The sequence below is a fragment of the Rhinoraja longicauda genome, chromosome 12 (genome assembly GCF_053455715.1).
Source record: "Rhinoraja longicauda isolate Sanriku21f chromosome 12, sRhiLon1.1, whole genome shotgun sequence".
Taxonomy (NCBI): Eukaryota; Metazoa; Chordata; class Chondrichthyes; order Rajiformes; family Arhynchobatidae; genus Rhinoraja; species Rhinoraja longicauda.
In genome coordinates this window covers 51114272-51136885 of record NC_135964.1, presented here as the reverse complement: position 1 = coordinate 51136885, position 22614 = coordinate 51114272, and the positions used below count along the sequence as shown (strand labels likewise).

Sequence of the window (22614 nt, the reverse complement as noted above, 5' to 3'; positions counted from 1 at the left end):
GCACAGTCCACACCAGCCGGTGGAACTACTTTTTCAACAAAAATACGTTTTTTAAAAATATAACTCTTTCACCCAGAGAGTTGTAAATCTGTGGAATTCTCTGCCACAGAGGGCAGTGGAGGCCGATTCACTGGATGAATTTAAAAGAGAGTTAGATAGAGCTCTGGGGGCTAGCGGAATCAAGGGATGTGGGGAGAAGGCAGGCACGGTGCCGGGGTGGAGTTTGGAAACCACAAAACCGTTTACAAAAACTCTCCTCACCTCCTTCGCTTGTCAGGCCCCAGCCTGAGATCCAGCAGGCTTTGCCGTCTGGAAAGTCCTGTCCCCAGTTCGGTAGGCAGATGGGCTGAATCCAATCTACATTTGAAATGAGACACGGAGATCACTTCCTGATAGTGTGCTACAAAACTAGGATTTCAAGGCACAGTGTGATAGAGAGACAGAGGTCAGTAGACAATAGACAATAGACAATAGATAATCAGTGCAGGAGGAGGCCATTCGGCCCTTCGATCATTCTCAATCAGTACCCCGTTCCTGCCTTCTCCCCATACCCCCTGACTCCGCCATCCTTAAGAGCTCTATCCAGCTCTCTCTTGAATGCATTCAGAGAATTGGCCTCCACTGCCTTCTGAGGCAGAGAATTCCACAGATTCACAACTCTCTGACTGAAAAAGTTTTTCCTCATCTCCGTTCTAAATGGCCTACCCCTTATTCTTAAACTGCGGCTCCTTGTTCTGGACTCCCCCAACATTGGGAACATGTTTCCTGCCTCTTAACGTGTCCAACCCCTTAATAATCTTATATGTTTCGATAAGATCTCCTCTCATCAGCCCATAAGTGAAAGGAGTAGAATTAGGCCATTCGGCCCATCAAGTCAACTCCGCCATTCAATCATGGCTGATCTATCTCTCCCTCCTAACCCCATTCTCCGGCCTTCTCCCCATAACCCCTGACCCCCGCACTAATCAAGAGTCTATCTATCTCTGCCTTAAATATATCCATTGACTTGGCCTCCACAGCCTTCTGTGGCAAAGAATTCCACAGATTCACCATCCTCTGACTAACGAATTTCCTCCTCATCTCCTTCCTAAAAAAACATCCAGAACCAGGGGCCACACACAGTCTAAGAACAAAGGGGAGGCCATTTAAAACTGAGGTGAGAAAAAAACTTTTTTCGCCCAGAGAGTTGTGAATTTGTGGAATTCTCTGCCACTGAGGGCAGTGGAGGCCGAATCACTGGATGAATTTAAAAGAGTTAGATAGAGCTCTAGGGGCTAGTGGAATCAAGGGGCCTGGGGAGAAGGCAGGCACGGGGAAACTGATTGTGGACGATCAGCCGTGATCACAATGAATGGCGGTGCGTACAGGCTCGAAGGGCCGAATGGCCTCCTCCTGCACCTTTTTTCTAAATTTCCATGTAAGAGCAGAAGCAGCTTCATAAGTAGTTTAAGAAAATAACTGCAGATGCTGGTACAAATCGAAGGTATTTATTCACAAAATGCTGGAGTAACTCAGCAGGTCAGGCAGCATCTCGGGACAGAAGGAATGGGTGACGTTTCGGGTCGAGACCCTTCTTCAGACTGATGTCAGGGGGGCGGGACAAAGGAAGGATATTGGTGGAGACAGGAACATCGACTTCTCCAACTTTAGATAGTTCCTCTGTCCCTCTCTCCCCCTCCTCCTTCCCAGATCTCCCTCTATCTTCGCCTCTCCACCTATATCCTTCCTTTGTCCCGCGCCCACCCGACATCAGTCTGAAGAAGGGTCTCGACCCATTCCATCTCTCCCGAGATGCCGCCCGACCCGCTGAGTTACTCCGGCATTTTGTGAATAAGCAGCTTCACAACGTCTGCTGCCTCAAACGCAAGGAAGAGGAAGAATGGGGTAAAGTCACCGTTGAACGCCAGCGGCCTCTCCAGCTTTAAGAGGGCGAGGTCGTAATCGTACGACTGACTTCTAAATCTCTGGTGGTGGATGATCCTCTTCACCCGGTAGGAAGAGCTGGTGGTCAGAGGCTGCTCGACGATGCCCGCGTACACCCTCCACGAGGAGAGGAATATGAACCTAAATCAAGAAGGGACACAAGCAAAATAACAAGGGGTTACGCCACCCACTCCTTCCCCCCCCGAGGAAGGAGGGTCTCGGCCCGATACGCCACCCACTCCATCCCTCCAGAGATGCCGCCCGTCCCCGCTGAGTTACTCCGGCACTCCGGTTTAAAGCAGCATCTGCAGTTCCTTCCTACACATTCCTCCAGATCCTAGCCCCCCTTCCCATCGTCACATACAAATTTAGATCTCCGAATTTAGACGGGTGAGAGGGGGTCTTATCGAAACGTATAAGATTATTAAGGGGTCAGACACGTTAGAGGCAGGAAACATGTTCCCAGTGTTGGGGGAGTCCAGAACCAGGGGCCACACAGTTTAAGAATAAGGGGTAAGGCCATTTAGAACTGAGATGAGGAAAAACCTTTTTCAGTCAGAGAGTCGTGAATCTGTGGAATTCTCTGCCTCAGAAGGCAGTGGAGGCCAATTCTCTGAATGCATTCAAGAGAGAGCTGGATAGAGCTCTTAAGGATAGCGGAGTCAGGGGGTATGGGGAGAAGGCAGGAACGGGGTACTGATTGAGAATGATCAGCCATGATCACATTGAATGGCGGTGCTGGCTCGACGGGCCGAATGGCCTCCTCCTGCACCTATTGTCTATTGTCTAAAGCCCTAAACCGGCTTGCCCCCCCCCCCCCCCATATCAAAAATCTTCTAACCCACCACTCTATCTCCAGGTCCCTCAGGTCGGCCGACTTGGGGCTACTGACTATCCCACGGTCTAGGCTTAAGCTCAGGGGTGACCGCGCTTTTGCGGTTGCAGCTCCTAGACTGTGGAACAGCATCCCTCTCCCCATCAGAACTGCCCCCTCCATCCACTCCTTCAAGTCCAGGCTCAAAACCCATTTCTACTCCCTGGCGTTTGAGACCCTCTGAGGGGGCGCTGTGAACTGTTTATGTATGTGCTGTTATGTTTGTGTGCCATTGTATGTTCGTTTCTTAGTACCTGAACTGATGTACAGCACTTTGGTCAACGTGGGTTGTTTTTAAAAGTGCTGTACAAATAAAATTGACTTGACTTGACGACCGCCCGATGTCTTGGTTGCAAAAGTGAAGTGGATAGTTCGTCTGCTCTAGAGGGCACGCGTCTCAGGTTTATTTCAGAGGTACAGCGCGGAAACAGGCTCGCCGGCCCACCGAGTCCGCGCCGACCAGCGATCCCTGCACACTAACGCTAACCTACACACACTAGGCGACCATTTACAATTATGCCAAAGCCAATGAACCTATAAACCTGCGCGTCTTTGGAGTGTGGGAGGGAACCAGAGCACCCGGAGAAAACCCACGCAGGTCACGGGGAGAACGTGCAAACTCCGTACAGGCAGCGCCCGTACTCAGGATGGAACCCGGGTCTCCGGCGCTGTAAGGTGGCAACTCTACCGCTGCGCCACCGTGCCGCTTAATCTTCACTTTGTGATGCTAATCTATCGGTTATGGATTATTGGCTGTTTAGTTCAGTTTAGTTTAGAGATATTTGGGGTGGCGCAGCGGTAGAGTCGCTGCTTCACAGCACCAGAGACGCGGAATACATCCTGACTACGGGCGGTGCCTGTACGGAGTTTGTACGTTCTCCCCGGGACTGTGTGGGTTTTCTCCGGGTGCTCCGGTTTCACCACAAGTCCCAAAGATGTGCAGGTTTGTAGGTTAATTGGCTTCAGTAAAATTGTAAATTGTCCCTAGTGTGTGTAGGATAGTGTTAGTGTGCGGGGATCGCTGGGCGGCGCGGACTCGGTGGGCCGAAGGGCCTATTTCCGCGCTGTATCTCTAAACTAAACTAAACTAAATTAAACTAAATGATTGTGATCGTGTATTGACCTTCTGCCGACTGGTTAGCGTGCAACAAAAGCTTGTCGCTGTACCTCGGTACACGTGACAATAAACTAAACTAAACTAAACTAAACTAAATTAAAGTAGACCTTTCTCTCGAATCTACCAAAAGCCCTAGGGTGCCACTGGGGTTGCCAACTGTCCCGTATTAGCCGGGACATCCCGTATTTTGGGCTAAATTGGTTTGTTCTGCACTGGACCTCCCTTGTCCCTTATTAGGCCTGGGGGATGCTGTAGGCCCGGACACTGTAGGCCCGGACACTGTAGGCCCGGACAGTGTAGGCCCGGACAGTGTAGGCCTGGACACTGTAGGCCCGGACACTGTAGGCCCGGACAGTGTAGGCCCGGACACTGTAGGCCCGGACACTGTAGGCCCGGACACTGTAGGCCCGGACACTGTAGGCCCGGACACTGTAGGCCCGGACACTGTAGGCCCGGACACTGTAGGCCCGGACACTGTAGGCCTGGAGGCCCGGGTGCCCTCTAACGGAGGTTGCGTAGCAACCCGCCTCCCGGCCCGGGCGGCCGCCGTTGGTGGAGCGGGAGCACGTGGACGCTGTCTGGGTGAGGTCACGTGGGGCATGGGGCGGTGACGTCACCTTTTGTCCCTTATTTGGGAGTGAGATAGTTGGCAACCCCTAGGGTTCCACACATGCATCTAGTCAGGTTGGGTGTGGCGAGCACTGAGATGTGAATGAGAGACTTACTGGACGACGCAGTGAGCCGCAGTTGCTATCCACAGCGGGGCGATGATGGATCCTCCACACAGGTGGTGCCCGTCCAAGTGAAGACTGACCTGCCACGGCCACTGTCCGCTGGCCGAGAGGTTCCCTCCGACAATCCGGGGCAGGTACCTGGGCCTGGAGCCACAGTCTACACAAGGGAAGTCAGGAGCGTGATTCAGAAGCAAGGCACAGAGTTTAGACCAAAGACAAACACAATAGACAATAGGTGCAGGAGGAGGCCATTCGGCCCTTCGAGCCAGCATCACCATTCAATGTGGTCATGGCTGATCATTCTCAATCAGTACCCCGTTCCTGCCTTCTCCCCATACCCCCCTGACTCCGCTATCCTTAAGAGCTCTATCTAGTTCTCTCTTGAAAGCATTCAGAGAATTGGCGTCCACTGCCTTCTGAGGCAGAGAATTCCACAGATTCACAACTCTCTGACTTCAATTTTTTTTGCCTCATCTCCGTTCTAAATGGCCTACCCCTTATTCTTAAACTGTGGCCCCTTGTTCTGGACTCCCCCAACATTGGGAACATGTTTCCTGCCTCTAACGTGTCCAACCCCTTAATAATCTTATACGTTTCGATAAGATCCCCTCTCATCCTTCTAAATTCCAGTGTATACAAGCCTAGTCGCTCCAGTCTTTCAACATATGACAGTCCCACCATTCCAGGAATTAACCTAGTAAACCTACACTGCACGCCCTCAACACAAAGCAGTGTGGCACGGTGGCGCAGCGGTAGAGTTGCTGCCTTACAGCGAACGCAGCGCCGGAGACCCCGGTTCGATCCTGACTACGGGCGCCGTCTGTACGGAGTTTGTACGTTCTCCCCATGACCTGCGTGGGTTTTCTCCGAGATCTTCGGTTTCCTCCCACACTCCAAAGACGTGCAGGTTTGAAGGTTAATTGGCTGGGTAAATGTAAAAATTGTCCCTAGTGGGTGTAGGATGGTGTTAGTGTGCGGGGATCGCTGGCCGGCGCGGACCCGGTGGGCCGAAGGGCCTGTTTCCGCGCTGTATGTCTAAAAACTAAAAATTAAAAAATGCTGGAGTAACTCAGCGGGACAGGCAGCGTCTCTGGAGAGAAGGAATGGGTGGCGTTTCGGGTCGAGACCCTTGTGCAGACTGAGAGTGTGGGGAGAGGTAGACATCCAGAAATAGGCAATAGAAAATAGACATTAGACAATCATCTGTCCTTTTCCTCCACAGGTGCTGCCTGACACAAAAGGCTGGAGGAACTCAGCGGGTCAGGCAGCGTCTCTGGAGAGAAGGAATGGGTGACGTTTGGTGTCGAGACTTCTTCATGGGTTTCTTGTTTCAATGTTGAACCCGCTGTCAGTGCAACGCACGTTCCAGCAGGTGGCAGTGCCGTTCCACCAATGTCAAAGTGGCTCGACGGTGCCCCTGAGAGGCAGTGAATGGTACTGAACCCTGGGCAGACCCTCAGGAAGGTTTCAATGAGGTCCCCCCTCACCCTTCTTTCTTTGCTTTTGACAATAGACAATAGGTGCAGGAGGTGGCCATTCGGCCCTTCGAGCCAGCACCGCCATTCAATGTGATCATGGCTGATCACTCTCAATCAGTACCCCGTTCCTGCCTTCTCCCCATACCCCCTGACTCCGCTATCCTTAAGAGCTCTATCTAGCTCTCTCTTGAATGCATTCAGAGAATTGGCCTCCACTGCCTTCTGAGGCAGAGAATTCCACAGATTCACAACACTCTGACTGAAAAGGTTTTTCCTCATCTCAGTTCTAAATGGCCTACCCCTCATTCTTAAACTGTGGCCCCTTGTTCTGGACTCCCCCAAATAAGGGGTGGGCCATTTAGAACTGAGATGAGGAAAAACTTTTTCAGTCAGAGAGCTGTGAATCTGTGGAATTCTCTGCCTCAGAAGGCAGTGGAGGCCAATTCTCTGAATGCATTCAAGAGAGAGCTAGATAGAGCTCTTAAGGATAGCGGAGTCAGGGGGTATGGGGAGAAGGCAGGAACGGGGTGCTGATTGAGAATGATCAGCCATGATCAGCCATGATCACATTGAATGGCGGTGCTGGCTCGAAGGGCCGAATGGCCTCCTCCTGCGTCTATTGTCTATTGTCTATAACATCTAACAAAAGAAAAACGACTTACCTAAACATTTGAGTGAGGTCACTCTTCCTGAACTGCACTCACTGCTGGAGGGAATAACAAAAACACATTATACATCTGACCATCAATATTAGGAACAAGGTCACAAGTTATAGAAGTAGAATTAGGCCATTCGGCCCATCAAGTCTACTCTGCAGACTGGAGAACTTTAGGGCCCGTCCCACTTAGGCGATTTTAAGGCGACTGCCGGTGACTAGGCTGTCGCCGAACGTTTGCCGGGGTGTCGCGGGCGCGATCCTGAGGAGTCTTCAATGAATCGCAGCGGATCTCGGCGCATCGCGGAAACATTTTCCAGATAGAAGTTTCTCTGCGACAGCTGGCTTGTCGCCAGGTATCGTTGCTTATTGCGGGCGCTGTCTGTCGCACGCTGTCCCCAGGTTTGCTAGGTTGTCGCAGATGCGTTTAGAAGCACGTAATATTAAATTAAGAAAAGGCATTTGAAGACACCGGAAGATAGTTTTGTTGAACCAATTTATTTACCGTCAGGACATTTGACGGGTAGATTGGAGGCGACAGTTTAACGGTCAGGTAAGCGTGGGGATTTCGTGATGTTTATGGCCATCAGCCATTACATTTAAAGTGGGCTCCAAACCCAGATATGCAACCCAGAAACCAGATATGCATCTCCCGTACATTTTCAAAGAAAGCCCACACACTTTTCACAAAAATCCACTGAACCACTTAAAAAAAAAAAATTAAATTTAATATAGCTATTAGTAAAGTGGAAGTAAATCCAGTTTATTCCTTGTTACAGTGAAGCTTGGTTTTTAAGTAACCCATACAAGGTGTTATAGTTCAAAACTGTCAAGTCATGGTCGTGGTCATTGTTGTGGTCATTGTGGTGGTCATTGTCGTGGTCATTGTCGTGGTCGTTGTCGTGGTGATTGTCGTGGTCGTTGTCGTGGTCGTTGTCGTGGTCATTGTCGTGGTCATTGTCGTGGTCCTTGTTGCAGTCATTGTCGTGGTCGTTGTCGTGGTCGTTGTCACGGTCGTTGTCGTGGTCGTTGTCATGGTCATTGTCGCGGCCATTGTCGTGGTCATTGTCATGGCCATTGTCGTGGTCGTTGTCGTGGTCATTGTCGTGGTCGATGTCGTGGTCATTGTCATGGTCATTGTCGCGGTCATTGTCGTGGTCGATGTCATGGTCATTGTCGTGGTCATTGTCACGGTCATTGTCGTGGTCATTGTTGTGGTCATTGTAGCGGTCATTGTCGTGGTCGATGTCATGGTCATTGTCGTGGTCATTGTCGTGGTCGATGTCGTGGTCATTGTCGTGGTCATTGTCGTGGTCATTGTCGTGGTCGTTGTCATGGTCATTGTCGCGGTCATTGTCGTGGTCGATGTCATGGTCATTGTCGTGGTCATTGTCATGGTCATTGTCGTGGTCATTGTTGTGGTCATTGTAGCGGTCATTGTCGTGGTCATTGTCACGGTCATTGTCGTGGTCATTGTCGTGGTCGATGTCGTGGTCATTGTCATGGTCATTGTCGTGGTTGATGTCGTGGTCATTGTCGTGGTCATTGTCGTGGTCGTTGTCGTGGTCGTTGTCGTGGTCATTGTCGTGGTCATTGTCGTGGTCATTGTCGTGGTCATTGTCATGGGGTAAAAGAAAATCTCGGCGATCTGCTACGACTTTGACAGTCGCCGGCAGTCGCCTACGTGGGGCAGGCCCTTATTAGGGGCAGCAGAAGTAGAATGGAAAGCCTAATCTTGGGAGCAGATGCCACAGGTCAGTCTGAAGCCGTGTCACACTACATATGATATTCATAATAAGATCATAAGTTCTCGGAGCAGAATTTGGCCATTCGGACCATCCGCCATTCAATCATGGCTGATCTATCTCTCCCTCCTAACCCCATTCTCCTGCCTCCTCCCCGTAACCCCTGACACCCCGGTACCGATCACGAATCTGTCCGTCTCTGCCTTTTTAAAAAGATACACGTTTGACTTGGCCTCCACAGCCGTCTGTGGCAATGAATTCCACTTCTAAAAGAGACAAGTCTTTCTAGGGGAGAAGCAGATATCGTGGGTTGGACAACCTAGCAATCACTTCACACATTGCCACCACATTCCACAGAGCTCCAGTTCGGTTTAGTTTGGGGATACGGCGCAGAAACATTCGGCCCGTCAAGTCCACTCGTGGCCGATCTATCTCCCTCTCAACCCCATTCTCCTGCCTTCTCCCCGTAACCCTTGACACCCGCACTGATCAAGCAGGGCCGAACGGCCTTACTCCTGCGCCTATTTTCTGTGTAATTTATTAGTCGGAGTCCGGGGGCCGACAGAGGCCGGGGCCGGGGCCCGGGTCGGGGCCACGGAGTCATCAGGAGGGGACTTGGCGGCTGTTGTGGAGAGGTCGGTATGACGGTCGATGAGAGCGCCGGAGGTAGAGGATGGACACGTGGACGTGAGGACGCCGCTGCTGGGGCAGGGAGGACCGCCGTGAGGGGGGGTGGGGAGGATAACAGCGGAGGACCTGGCGCGGGACACTTTGTAACTCTGTCGCCGCCCTTTATGTGGTGACCATTTGCATACCTTGGGGCATGCAAGCAATGAATTTGGGACGGCCCGGTGGCGCAGCGGTAGAGCTGCCGCCTTACAGCGAATGCAGCGCGGGAGACCCGGGTTCGATCCCGACTACGGGGGCTGTCTGTGCGGAGTTTGTACGTTCTCCCCCGTGACCTGCGTGGGTTTTCTCCGAGATCTTTGGTTTCCTCTCGCACTCCAAAGACGTGCAGGTTTGTAGGTTAATTGGCTTGGCATGAAGGTAAAATAGGATAGTATTAGTGTGCGGGGATCGCTGGTCAGTGCGGACTTGGTAGGCCTGTTTCCGCAAAGCATCTCTAAACTACAAATACATAGTTCCCAGTGTAACTGGCATTGCTGGTAGACAGGGTGTGGAAAGAAGGCCTTTGCTACATCGACCTTCATCATTCAGGGCATCCATGCTAGATGAAAGACACAAAGCGCTGGAGTAACTCAGCGGGTCTGGCAGCATCACTAGAGAACATGAATAGGTAACATTTTGGGTCGGGACTATTGCTCTGCCAATTGACCGACAAACCTGCACGTCTTTGGAGTGCGGGGGGGGGGGGGGGGGGGGGGAAACCGGAGCACCCGGAGAAAACCCACGCAGGTCACGGGGAGAACGTACAAACTCCGCACAGACAAGATTCCAAGGTTCAAGATTTCAAGATCGATTTATTGTCACACGTGTACCAATTAAGGTACACAGTGAAATTTGAGTTACCAGACAGCCAACAAGACACACAGCCACACAACGTAAAGTTTAACATGAACATCCACCACAGCGGATTTCACATTCCTCACTGTGATGGAAGGTTAATAAAGTTCAATCATCTTGCTCTTTGTTCACACGCCCGTGGTTAGGATCGAACCCGGGTCTCTGGCGCTGTGAGGCGGCAACTCTACCGCTGCGCCACCGTGACGCCAACATGCAGGGAGATCAGGAGAAGATCATAGAAACATAGATAGAAACATAGAAAATAGGTGCAGGAGGAGGCCATTCGGCCCTTCGAGCCTGCAGCGCCATTCAATATGATCATGGCTGATCATCCAACTCAGGATCCCGTACCTGCCTTCTCTCCATACCCCCTGATCCCTTTAGCCACAAGGGCCACATCTAACTCCCTCTTAAAGATAGCCAATGAACTGGCCTCAACTACCTTCTGCGGCAGAGAATTCCACAGATTCACCACTCTCTGTGTGAAAAAAACCTTTCTCATCTCGGTCCTAAAAGACTTCCCCCTTATCCTTAAACTGTGACCCCTTGTTCTGGACTTCCCCAACATCGGGAACAATCTTCCCGCATCTAGCCTGTCCAACCCCTTAAGAATTTTGTAAGTTTCTATAAGATCCCCCCTCAATCTTCTAAATTCCAGCGAGTACAAGCCTTTCTTCATATGAAAGTCCTGCCATCCCAGGAATCAATCTGGTGAACCTTCTCTGTACTCCCTCTATGGCAAGAATGTCTTTCCTCAGATTAGGAGACCAAAACTGTACGCAACACTCCAGGTGTGGTCTCACCAATGCCCTGTACAACTGCAGCAGAACCTCCCTGCTCCTATACTCAAATCCCCTCGCTATGAATGCCAACATACCATTCGCTTTCTTCACTGCCTGCTGCACCTGCATGCCTACTTTCAATGACTGGTGTACCACGACACCCAGGTCTCCCCTTGTCATATTCGGAGCAAGCGGTGGCGCTAACGACAGGGCCCGATGTACCTGAGGGTGACGGCCATTTGTACTCGGGTCACGCGGAGGCTGACGTCTACTTCTGCAAAGTTGCTCCTCAACGTCTCCTCGATGGCGTGGACTGGAAGCTGGGTGGAGTTTACGTAGCTGGGGCAGGGCAGGAAAGAACGGAGTCCAGTTTAGAGATACAGGGCAGAAGCAGGCCCTTCGGCCCATCTTATCGAAACGTATAAGGTTATTAAGGGGTTGGACACGTTAGAGGCAGGAAACATGTTCCCAATGTTGGGGGAGTCCAGAACAAGGGGCCATAGTTTAAGAATAAGGGGTAGGACATTTAGAACTGAGATGAGAAAAAACTTTTTCAGTCACAGAGCTGTGAATCTGTGGAATTCTCTGCCTCAGAAGTCAGTGGAGGCCAATTCTCTGAATGCTTTCAAGAGAGAGCTAGATAGAGCTCTTAAGGATAGCGGAGTCAGGGGGTATGGGGAGAAGGCAGGAACGGGGTACTGATTGAGAATGATCAGCCATGATCACATTGAATGGCGGTGCTGGTTCGAAGGGCCGAATGGCCTCCTCCTGCACCTGTTGCCTATTGTCTATTGACCAGCGATCGCCCCGCACACTAACGCTATTCTACACACACCGGGGAACAATTTACAGTCATGCCAAGCCAATTAGCCTACGAACCTGTACGTCTTTGGGAGTGTGGGAGGAAACCAGAAGCACCTGGAGAAAGCCCACGCTGGTCACGGGGAGAACGTACAAACTCCGTACAGACATCCCCCTCCGCACCCTTAGTCAGGATAGAACCCGGAAAGAATGAACCAATAACTACATTTCTTTTTAGATTTTTTTAAATTAGATTTAGGGATACAGCCCGGAAACAGGCCCTTCGGCCCACCGGGTCCGCGCCGCCCAGCGATCCCCGCACACTAACACTATCCTACACACACTAGGGACAATTTTTACATTTACCCAGTCAATTAACCTACATACCTGCACGTCTTCAACAGAAGAAGACACAAAGCGTCAGAGTCTTAGAGTCATCCAGCGTGGAAACAGACCCTTCAGGGCCTGAAGAGGTACAGAAGTGTGAGAACGCACACCTCCAGATTCAGGGACAGTTTCTTCCCAGCTGCTACCAGGCAACTGGACCGTCCTCTCACCAACTAGAGAGCGGTCCTGACTTCCCATCTACCCCATTGGAGACCCTCAGACTGTCTTTGATCGGTCTTTACTGGACGTTATCTTGCACTAGATAGAGCTCTTAAGGATAGCGGAGTCAGGGGGTATGGGGAGAAGGCAGGAACGGGGTACTGATTGAGAATGATCAGCCATGATCACAGTGAATGGCGGTGCTGGCTCGAAGGGCCGAATGGCCTCCTCCTGCACCTATTGTCTATTGTCTAATCGTTATTCACTATTCGTTGTGCACTTTATCCTGTATCTGGACACTGTGGACGGCTCGATTGTAATCATGTGTTGTCTTTCCACCGATCGGTTAGAGCGCAAACAAAAGCTTTTCACTGTACCTCGGTACACGTGACAATAAACTGAGCTCAAACTCAAACTCAGGTCAGCTAAATTGGAAAAGGAAAGGAGGTTTGTCACAGAGTCATAGAGTGATACAGTGTGGAAACAGGCCCTTCGGCCCAACTTGCCCGCACCGGCCAACATGCCCCATCCACACCAGTCCCACCTGCCCGCGCTTGGCCCGTATCCCTCTAAACCTGTCCTATCCATGTACCTGTCCAAATGCCTCTTGAATATGATCATTGTACCTGCCTTAACTACCTCCTCCAGCAGCTCGCTCCATACACCCACCACCCTTTGCGTGAAAACGTTACCCCTCGGGTTCCCATTAAATCTTTTTCCCCTCACCTTAAACCTATGCCCTCAGGTTCCTGATTTCCCCAACTCTAGGCAAGAGACTCTATGCATCTAATCGATCTATTCCTCTCACGAGAGGAATAGCTCCCAATGTTGGGGGAGTCCAGAATCAGGGGGCCACACAGTCTAAGAATAAAAGGGAGGCCATTTAAAACTGAGGTGAGAAAAAACTTTTTCACCCACAGAGTTGTGAATCTGTGTAATTCTCTGCCACAGAAGACAGTGGAGGCCGATTCACTGGATGGATTTAAAAGAGAGTTAGATAGAGCTCTGGGGGCCAGCGGAATCAAGGGATATGGGGATTTAGATTTAGATTTAGAGATACAGCGTGGAAACAGGCCCTTCGGCCCATCGAGTCCGCGCCGCCCAGCGATCCCCGCACATTAACACTATCCTACACACACTAGGGACAATTTTTACATTTACCCAGTCAATTAACCTACATACCTGCACGTCTTTGGAGTGTGGGAGGAAACCGAAGATCTCGGAGAAAACCCACGCAGGTCACGGGGAGAGCGTACAAACTCTGTTCAGACAGCGCCCGTAGTCAGGATCGAACCTGAGTCTCCGGCGCTGCGTTCGCTATAAGGCGGCAACTCTACCGCTGCGCCACCGTGGGAGAAGGCAGGCACGGGGTACTGATTGTGGACGATCAGCCACGATCACGTTGAATGGCGGCGCTGGCTCAAAGGGCCGAGTGGCCTCCACCTGCACCTTGTTTCTACGTTTCTGTGATTTTGTACACCTCTATAAGGTCACCCCTCATCCTCCTGCGCTCTGATGGAATAGAGTCCCAAGTCTGCTCCCAAGGTCTCCCTGCAGCTCAGGCCCCTCGAGCCCTGGCGACGTTTTCTGGAGGGTGTGTGGGCGCAGGGCGTGAGCTTACCTGCCGTACCCCAGTTGTTTGCAAGCGGCGTTCCCGTGCGCCGCGTCCCAGCCGTCCCAGCACATGGTCCTCCACTCCCCGCCGCTGTAGACCTGCACCACCGAACTCTTCCCACTGACTCGCACTGCGGGAAGAACAACCCCCAGTGGAGGGCAGTTACCCGTGTGCGCCTGGGGGGGGGGGGAGAGGGTAGAGGGGCCGAAGATGTCCCGGATGGGTTTGGCTTGTGGCCAAGCCCGCCATCCGCGAGTCACGGCGCCTGCCTGCCCCTATCCCGGGGGTTACGTCCGCGCCCGGATGGGGTTAGAGAGGGGACCTCGCGCTGTCCACGGGGCACCCTGGGGTGCTTCTGGGACCGCTGGGGGTGGGGGGGGGGGGGGTGGGGGGGTTGGAATGCATCCTCAACAAGGATGGTGATATCGTGGCACTATAGGTTATCTAGTATTTAAGAATATCTGTCAAATGTATTTATTTCACAAAATGCTGGAGTAACTCAGCAGGTCAGGCAGCATCTCGGGAGGGAAGGAATGGGGGTGACATTTCGGGTCAAAACCCTTCTTCAGACTGATGTCAGGGGGGCGGGACAAAGGAAGGATATAGGTGGAGACAGGAAGATAGAGGGAGATCTGGGAAGGAGGAGGGAAAGAGAGGGACAGAGGAACTATCTAAAGTTGGAGAAGTCAATGTTCATACCGCTGGGCTGCAAGCTGCCCAGGCGAAATATGAGGTGCTGTTCCTCCAATTTGCGGTGGGCCTCACTATGGCACTGGAGGAGGCCCATGACAGAAAGGTCAGACTGGGAGTGGGAGGGGGAGTTGAAGTGCTGGGCCACAAAATATCTGTTGTACTTTGCATTTCGGTGGTGGGTTTGTTTGTAGTGTTTTGTATTGTACGTAACATCTTTGTAAATAATCGATTAAAATTATTCTTGGTTAACAAAAAAAGGTGTAGAGTTGACAGAGGTTTGACTGGACGTACCTCGACCAGGTTACGATTGTCCTCCTAGAACTTATGATGGTGGCAGAGGGAAAGATAGATCAGCCATGATTGAATGGCAGAGTACATCTGATGGGCCGAATGGCCTAATTCTGCTCCAATCACTTATGTTCATACATCATACATTAGTGACTTGGATGAAGGGATTAAAAGTACCATTAGCAAATTTGCAGATGATACAAAGCTGGGTGGCAGTGTGAACTGTGAGGAAGATGCTATGAGGTTGCAGGGTGACTTGGACAGGTTGTGTGAGTGGGCGGATGCATGGCAGATGCAGTTTAATGTGGATAAGTGTGAGGTTATCCACTTTGGTGGTAAGAACAGGAAGGCAGATTATTATCTGAATGGTGTCAAGTTAGGAAAAGGGGACGTACAACGAGATCTGGTTGTCCTAGTGCATCAGTCACTGAAAGGAAGCATGCAGGTACAGCAGGCAGTGAAGAAAGCCAATGGAATGTTGGCCTTCATAACAAGAGGAGTTGAGTATAGGAGCAAAGAGGTCCTTCTGCAGTTGTACAGGGCCCTAGTGAAACCACACCTGGAGTACTATGTGTAGTTTTGGTCTCCAAATTTGAGGAAGGATATTCTTGCTATGGAGGGCGTGTAGCGTAGGTTTACTAGGTTAATTCCCGGAATGGCGGGACTGTCATATGTTGAAAGACTGGAGCGACTAGGCTTGTATACACTGGAATTTAGAAGGACGAGAGGAGACCTTATCGAAACGTATAAGATTATTAAGGGGTTGGACACGTTAGAGGCAGGAAACATGTTCCCAATGTTGGGGGAGTCCAGAACCAGGGGCCACAGTTTAAGAATAAGGGGTCGGCCATTTAGGACGGAGATGAGGAAAAACTTTTTCAGTCAGAGAGTTGTGAATCTGTGGAATTCTCTGCCTCAGAAGGCAGTGGAGACCAATTCTCTGAATGCACTCAAGAGAGAGCTGGATAGAGCTCTTAAGGATAGCGGAGTCAGGGGGTATGGGGAGAAGGCAGGAACGGGGTACTGATTGAGAATGATCAGCCATGATCACATTGAATGGCGGTGCTGGCTCGAAGGGCCGAATGGCCTCCTCCTGCACTTATTGTCTATTGTCTGTTGGAACTGATGAACTTATTAAGATACACAAGGAAGGAACTTTACCACAGCCCAGCTCATCTTCCCCTGAAGGGCAGTCTTTAACGCCATCACAGCGAGCGGAAAACCAGAGACACGATGAGGAGTCGCGACATCGGAACTTGCCGAGACAGCTGTATGTCACTGGAAAGATTTACACATTCATCGTCAGATTCAACCTTTAAACACCCTTACAGAGATCAAATACGGCCAAACGGCACGAGGCGGCACGGTGGCGCAGCGGTAGAGTTGCTGCCTTACAGCGAATGCAGCGCCGGAGACTCAGGTTCGATCCTGACTACGAGCGCCGTCTGTACGGAGTTTGTACGTTCTCCCCGTGACCTGCGTGGGTTTTCTCCGAGATCTTCGGTTTCCTCCCACACTCCAAAGACGTGCAGTTAATTGGCTGGGCAAAATGTAAAAATTGTCCATAGTGTGTGTAGGATGGTGTTAATGTGAGGGGATCGCTGGGCGGCGCGGACCCGGTGGGCCGAAGGGCCTGTTTCCGCGCTGTATCTCTAAATCGAAAAAATCTAAACGGCAACACAAGGAACTGCAGCTGCCGGAGTCGTGAGTAAAAAGCACAAAGTGAAACATAGAAAAGACAAACATAGAAAATAGATGCAGGGGTAGGTCATTCGGCCCTTCGAGCCAGCACCGCCATTCAATGTGATCACGGCTGATCATCCAAAATCATTACCTGCTTTCTCCCCATATCCCTTGATTTCTTTAATGCGAAGAGCTAAATCTAATTCTCTCTTGAAAACATCCAGTGAATTGGCCTCCACTGCCTTCAGTGGCAGAGAATTCCACAGATTCACAACTTTCTGGGTGAAAAAGTTTTTCCTCATCTCAGTCCTAAATGGCCTACCCCTTATTCTTAAGCTGTGACCCCCCTGGTTCTGGACTCCCCCAATATTCTTCCTGCATCTAGCCTATCCAATCCCTTAATAATTTTATGTATTTCTACAAGATCCCCTCTCATCCTTTGAAATTCCAGTGAATATGAATGAATGAATGAATGAATGAATGAATGAATGAATGAATGAATGAATGAATGAATGAATCAATCAATCAATCAATCAATCAATCAATCAATCAATGAATAAGTCTATTGGCCAAGTATGTGCATATACAAGGAATGTGCTTTGGTGCTCCGCTCACAAATGAGCTAGATAGAGCTCTTAAGGATAGCGGAGTCAGGGGGTATGGGGAGAAGGCAGGAACGGGGTACTGATTGAGAATGATCAGCCATGATCACATTGAATGGTGGTGCTGGCTCGAAGGGCCGAATGGCCTCCTCCTGCACCTATTATCTATTGTCTATTGACAACACAAACGTACAGTTAACAATCAAGAATAAAGCATCACACACAGTGATAACGACAGAATATAAGTGAATACTGGACTATAAAGTGGTGGGAAATCTGTGGAATTCATTGCAAAGGGGAGACCAATCCAATGGATATTTTTAAGGCAGAGATAGGCAAATTCTTGATCAGTGCGGGTGTCAGGGGTTACGCGGAGAAGGCAGGTGAATGGGGTTAGGAGGGAGAGATAGATCAGCCACGATTGAATGGCGGAGTAGACTTGATGGGCCGAATGGCCTAATTCTGCTCCTATCACTAAATGACCTTATGAACTTATGAGATGAAGTGACATTAGCCGGAATAATACTGAAGAGAACAGTTAGATGATAACATCCGAAGGTTGGGATGAACAGATCACGTTCAGCTTTCCATTGTGAATGCAACCTAATATCCACCCAAGGTTGTTTTGAAACTCGATTAACATCTGCTCTGTTTTTCTTCAATTAAATATTCTCACACTTTCGAGCACCTGACTCAAATTGCACAGGAGATACAAACACACCAGTCACGGTGGCGCGGCGGTAGAGTTGCGAATGCAGCGCCGGAGACCCGGGTTCCATCCCGACTACGGCCGCCATCTGTAAGGAGTTTGTACGTTCTCCCCGTGACCTGCGTGGGTTTTCTGCGAGATCTTCGGTTTCCTCCCACACTCCAAAGACGTGCAGGTTTGTAGGCTAATTGGCTGGGCAAATGTAAAAAAATCCCCAGTGGGTGTAGGATGGTGTTAATGAGCGGGGATCGCTGGTCGGCGCGGACCCGGTGGGCCGAAGGGCCTGTTTCCGCGCTGTATCTCTAAACTAAACTAAACTAAAGATCCCAGTCCAACCTCCCTTCCAGTGTCTCCATCTTTAATTCACTCTTGGTAAAGCAGTCTACCACCATTCTCACTTTGTGTTCTTTTGTGTAAACCAGCATCTGCGGTTCATTGATTCTCCACACCATCTGACTTCCTTTTGATAGAGTGAATGGAATTTGTGAATTTGAGGGTATATTTGCATTAGAAAACGCAAAATATCTGCAAAGAAAAGTATTTCCTATCGTCTAATAATATTTAGCTTAGCCATTGAAAGCCAGCGTGCAGGTGCAGCAGGCAGTGAAGAAAGCGAATGGTTTGTTAGCATTCATAGCAAGAGGATTTGAGTATAGGAGCAGGGAGGTTCTGCTGCAGTTGTACAGGGCCTTGGTGAGACCGCACCTGGAGTATTGTGTACAGTTTTGGTCTCCTAATCTGAGGAAAGACATTCTAGCCTTAGAGGGAGTACAGAGAAGGTTCACCAGATTGATCCCTGGGATGGCAGGACTTTCATATGAAGAAAGACTGGATAGACTCGGCTTATACTCGCTGGAATTTAGAAGACTGAGGGGGGATCTTATAGAAACATATAAAATTCTTAAGGGGTTGGAGAGGCTAGATGCGGGAAGATTGTTCCCAATGTTGGGGAAGTCCAGAACCAGGGGTCACAGTTTAAGGATAAGGAGGAAGTCTTTTAGGACCGAGATGAGAAAACATTTCTTCACACAGAGAGTGGTGAGTCTGTGGAATTCTCTGCCACAGAGGGTAGTTGAGGCCAGTTCATTGGCTATATTTAAGAGGGAGTTAGATGTGGCCCTTGTGGCTAAAGGGATCAGGGGGTATGGAGAGAAGGCAGGTACAGGTTCCTGAGCTGGATGATCAGCCATGATCATATTGAATGGCGGTGCAGGCTCGAAGGGCCGAATGGCCTACTCCTGCACCTATTTTCTATGTTTCTATGTTTCTATCCGATCTAACTGGGAATAATCTGTATCTGAAATCAGTCTGAGGAAGGGTCTCCACTCAAAACGTCATCTATCCATTTTTAGTTTAGTTTAGCTTACAGCGTGGAAACTGGCCCTTCGGTCCACCGAGTCCGTGCCGACCAACGATCGCTACGCTATTTCTACCCTACATGCCAGGGGTGACTTACAGAAGCCAACTAGCCTACAAAACCGGCACGTCTTTGGGATGTGGGAAGAAACCGGAGCACCCGGAGAAAACCCACGGGGTCACAGGGAGAACGTACAAACTCCGTACAGGATCGAACCCAGGTCTCTGGCGCCATAAGGCAGCAACTCTACCACTAGGCCCACCGTGTTCTCCAGAGATGCTGCCTGACCCGTTGAGTTCCACCAGCGCTTTGCGGCCATTTTATAACATAAACCAGCACCTGCAGTTCCTTGTGGGACCAACAAGCCACCCATTTACTAATTGAGGATCGAGGGTATGGCAATAATCTACTGGACTGTTCGTACGTGAAAAATAATTTCACTGTGTTAGCACTTTGCACATCGGACGATAAAATCAAAATTGAAAATCACTCCAACCATTAAGACAGATCCACACTATTCCATGCCCAGCACTGGGAAGACTGCAAATGTTTAGTTTAGTTTAGTTTAGTTTAGTTTAGAGATACAGGGGTGTAAACAGGCCCTTCGGCCCACCGAGTCCGCGCCGACCAGCGATCCCCGCACACTAACGCTATCCTACACACGCTAGGAACAATTTACATTTAGAACCAAGCCGATTAACCTACAAACCTCTACGTTTTTGGAGATTAGTTTAGTTTAGTTTAGAGATACAGCGCGGAAACAGGCCCTTCGGCCCACCGAGTCCGCACCGACCAACTGTCCCCGCACACTAACACAATCCTATACCCACTAGGGACATTTTGTACACCTACACCGAGCCAATTTACCTACAAACCCGCACGTCTTTGGAGTGTGGGTGGAAACAAAACGATCTCGGAGGAAGCCCACACAGGACACGGGGAGAACGTACAAACTCCATACGAACAGCACCCGTAGTTGGGATTGAACCCGGGTCTCCGGCGCTGTGAGGCAGCAACTCTACCGATGCGCCACCGTGCCGCGATATTGTTATCAAGGGATTTGAACCCATGTATGAACAGGTGCTCCATAGCCAATGGCACACATTTTATATGGTCAGGTGTAAGGACAGCTTACTTACCTCCCACACTGATGGCTATTATAAGTAACACGGTGCTGGCCGAGACACCGGCAGCCACTAACAGCAGAAACTTCTTGGATGTGAAAATGTGGCACTTGGACGTGGTTCTGTCTTGTAATCCTGAATAAAGAGTCATAAAATCATAGTCATAGAGTGACACCGCATGGAAACAGGCCCTTCGGCCCAACTTGCCCACACCGACCAGCATGTCCCATCTACACTAGTCCCGCCTGCCCGCGTTTCCCTCTAAACCCGTCCTATCCATGTGCCTGTCTAACTGTTTCTTACAAGTTGGGATAGTCCCAGCCTCAACTACCTCCTCTGGCAGCTCGTTCCGTACAACCACCACCCTCTGTGTGAAAAAAAGTTTCCCCTCAGATTCCTATTAAATCTTTTCCCCTTCACCTTGAACCTATGTCCTCTGGTCCTCGATTCCCCTACTCTGGGCAAGAGACTCTGTGCATCTACCAGATCTATTCCTCTCGTGATTTTATGCACGCGGGTTCAGTGGGCCAAAGGGCCGGTTTCCAAGCTGGATCTCTAAACCTATGTCCTCTGGTCCTTGATTCACCTGTCCTGGGTAAGAGACTTTGTGCATCTACCTGATGTTGGGGAAAAGAAAATCCTTTAGCCAGGTCGTCACGGTGGCGCAGCGGTAGAGTTGCTGCCTTAGAGTGTCAGAGACCAGGGTTCGATCCTGACTACGGGTGCTGTATATTGGTCACAGATTGCAACTAGTATTCCATAGAATTCATTGCCACAGAAGGCTGTGGAGGCCAAGTTAATGGATATTATTAAAGGCAGAAATTGGTAGATTCTACAGGTGTCAGGGGTTATGGGGAGAAGGCAGGAGAATGGGGTTAGGAGGGAGAGATAGATCAGCCACGATTGGTCTCCTAATTTAAGGAAGGCCATTCTTGCTATTGAGGGAGTGCAGCGTAGGTTCACCAGGTTAATTCCTGGGATGGCGGGACTGTTGTATGATGAAAAAATGGGTCGACTGGGCTTGCATTCACTGGAATTTAGAAGGATGAGAGGGTGATCTTATAGAAACATGTACAATTCTTAAAGGATTGGACAGGATAGTTGCAGAAAAAAATGTTCCCGATTTTGGGGGAGTCCAGAACCAGGGGTCACAGTTTAAGAATAAGGGGCAGGCCATTTAGGACTGAGATGAGGAAAAACTTCTTCACCCAGAGAGTTGTGAAGCTAGACTTAGAGATACAGCACAGAAACAGGCCCGTCGGCCCACCGGGTCCGTGCCGCCCAGCGATCCCCGCACATTAACACTATCCTACACCCACTAGGGACAATTTTTACATTTACCAAGCCAATTAACCTACAAACCTGTACGTCTTTGGAGTGTGGGAGGAAAACGAAGATCTCTGAGAAAACCCACGCAGGTCATGGGGAGAACGAACAAACTCCGTACAGACAACACCCGTAGTCGGGATCGAACCTGAGTCTCCGGCGCTGCATTCGCTGTAAGGCAGCAACTCTACCGCTGCGCCACCGTGCCGCACTGTGGAATTCTCAGCCACAGAAGGCAGTGGAGGCCAATCCACTGGATGTTTTCAAGAGAGAGTTAGATATCGCTCTTAGGGCTAATGGAATCAAGGTGATGTGGGGAAAAAGCAGGAAAGGGGGTATTGATTTTGGATGATCAGCCGTGAATGGCGGTGCTGGCTCGAAGGGCCGAATGGCCTTCTCCTGCACCTTTTTTTTCTATGTTTCTGTGTTTGCAAACTAAAGAAAGGCACATTACCTGCCTCGGCGGGCAAGACTTTAGCTTTGAGGATGTTGGGAACCCGCTGGGCGACGTTGGGGAGAGCGATGGTGGGAATTTCATCTTCGGTCACTGACACTATTTCGATCTTTGCGTCTTCCTCTGCCTGCGTCGCTGGCTCAGACGTACCCTGACCGTGAGGGAGAAAACAAAGCAAAACATTGGCATTGTCACAACATTAGTTTATAGACAAAAGACAATAGGTGCAGGAGTAGGCCATTCGGCCCTTCGAGCCAGCGCCGACATTCAATGTGATCATTTTAGTTCAGTTTAGTTCAATTTGGAGATACAGCGCCGAAACAGGCCCTTTCGGCCCACCGGGTCCGCGCCGACCAGCGATCCCCGCACATTAAAACTATCCCTGAACTGTCACTGAAAGGAAGCATGCAGGTACAGCAGGCAGTGAAGAAAGCCAATGGAATGTTGGCCTTCATAACCAGAGGAATTGAGTATAGGAGCAAAGAGGTCCTTCTGCAGTTGTACAGGGCCCCAGTGAGACCGCACCTGGAGTACTGTGTGCAGTTTTGGTCTCCAAATTTGAAGAAGGATATTCTTGCTATTGA

The 22614-nt window shown here is 50.2% G+C and overlaps 1 protein-coding gene across 1 annotated transcript in view; it reads right to left on the bottom strand.

Annotated features, from left to right (window-relative positions):
- Positions 1-22614, bottom strand: part of tmprss3a (transmembrane serine protease 3a) — a 31005-nt gene that overhangs the window by 5102 nt on the left and 3289 nt on the right. The window contains exons 2-10 of the mRNA XM_078408603.1: positions 22031-22181; positions 20266-20385; positions 15937-16053; positions 13801-13924; positions 11055-11171; positions 6789-6829; positions 4640-4805; positions 1895-2064; positions 262-357 (exon numbers count right to left, since the gene is read on the bottom strand). Coding sequence (XP_078264729.1) covers positions 262-357; positions 1895-2064; positions 4640-4805; positions 6789-6829; positions 11055-11171; positions 13801-13924; positions 15937-16053; positions 20266-20385; positions 22031-22181 — 1102 coding nt within the window. The remainder of the gene's footprint in view (positions 1-261; positions 358-1894; positions 2065-4639; positions 4806-6788; positions 6830-11054; positions 11172-13800; positions 13925-15936; positions 16054-20265; positions 20386-22030; positions 22182-22614) is intronic.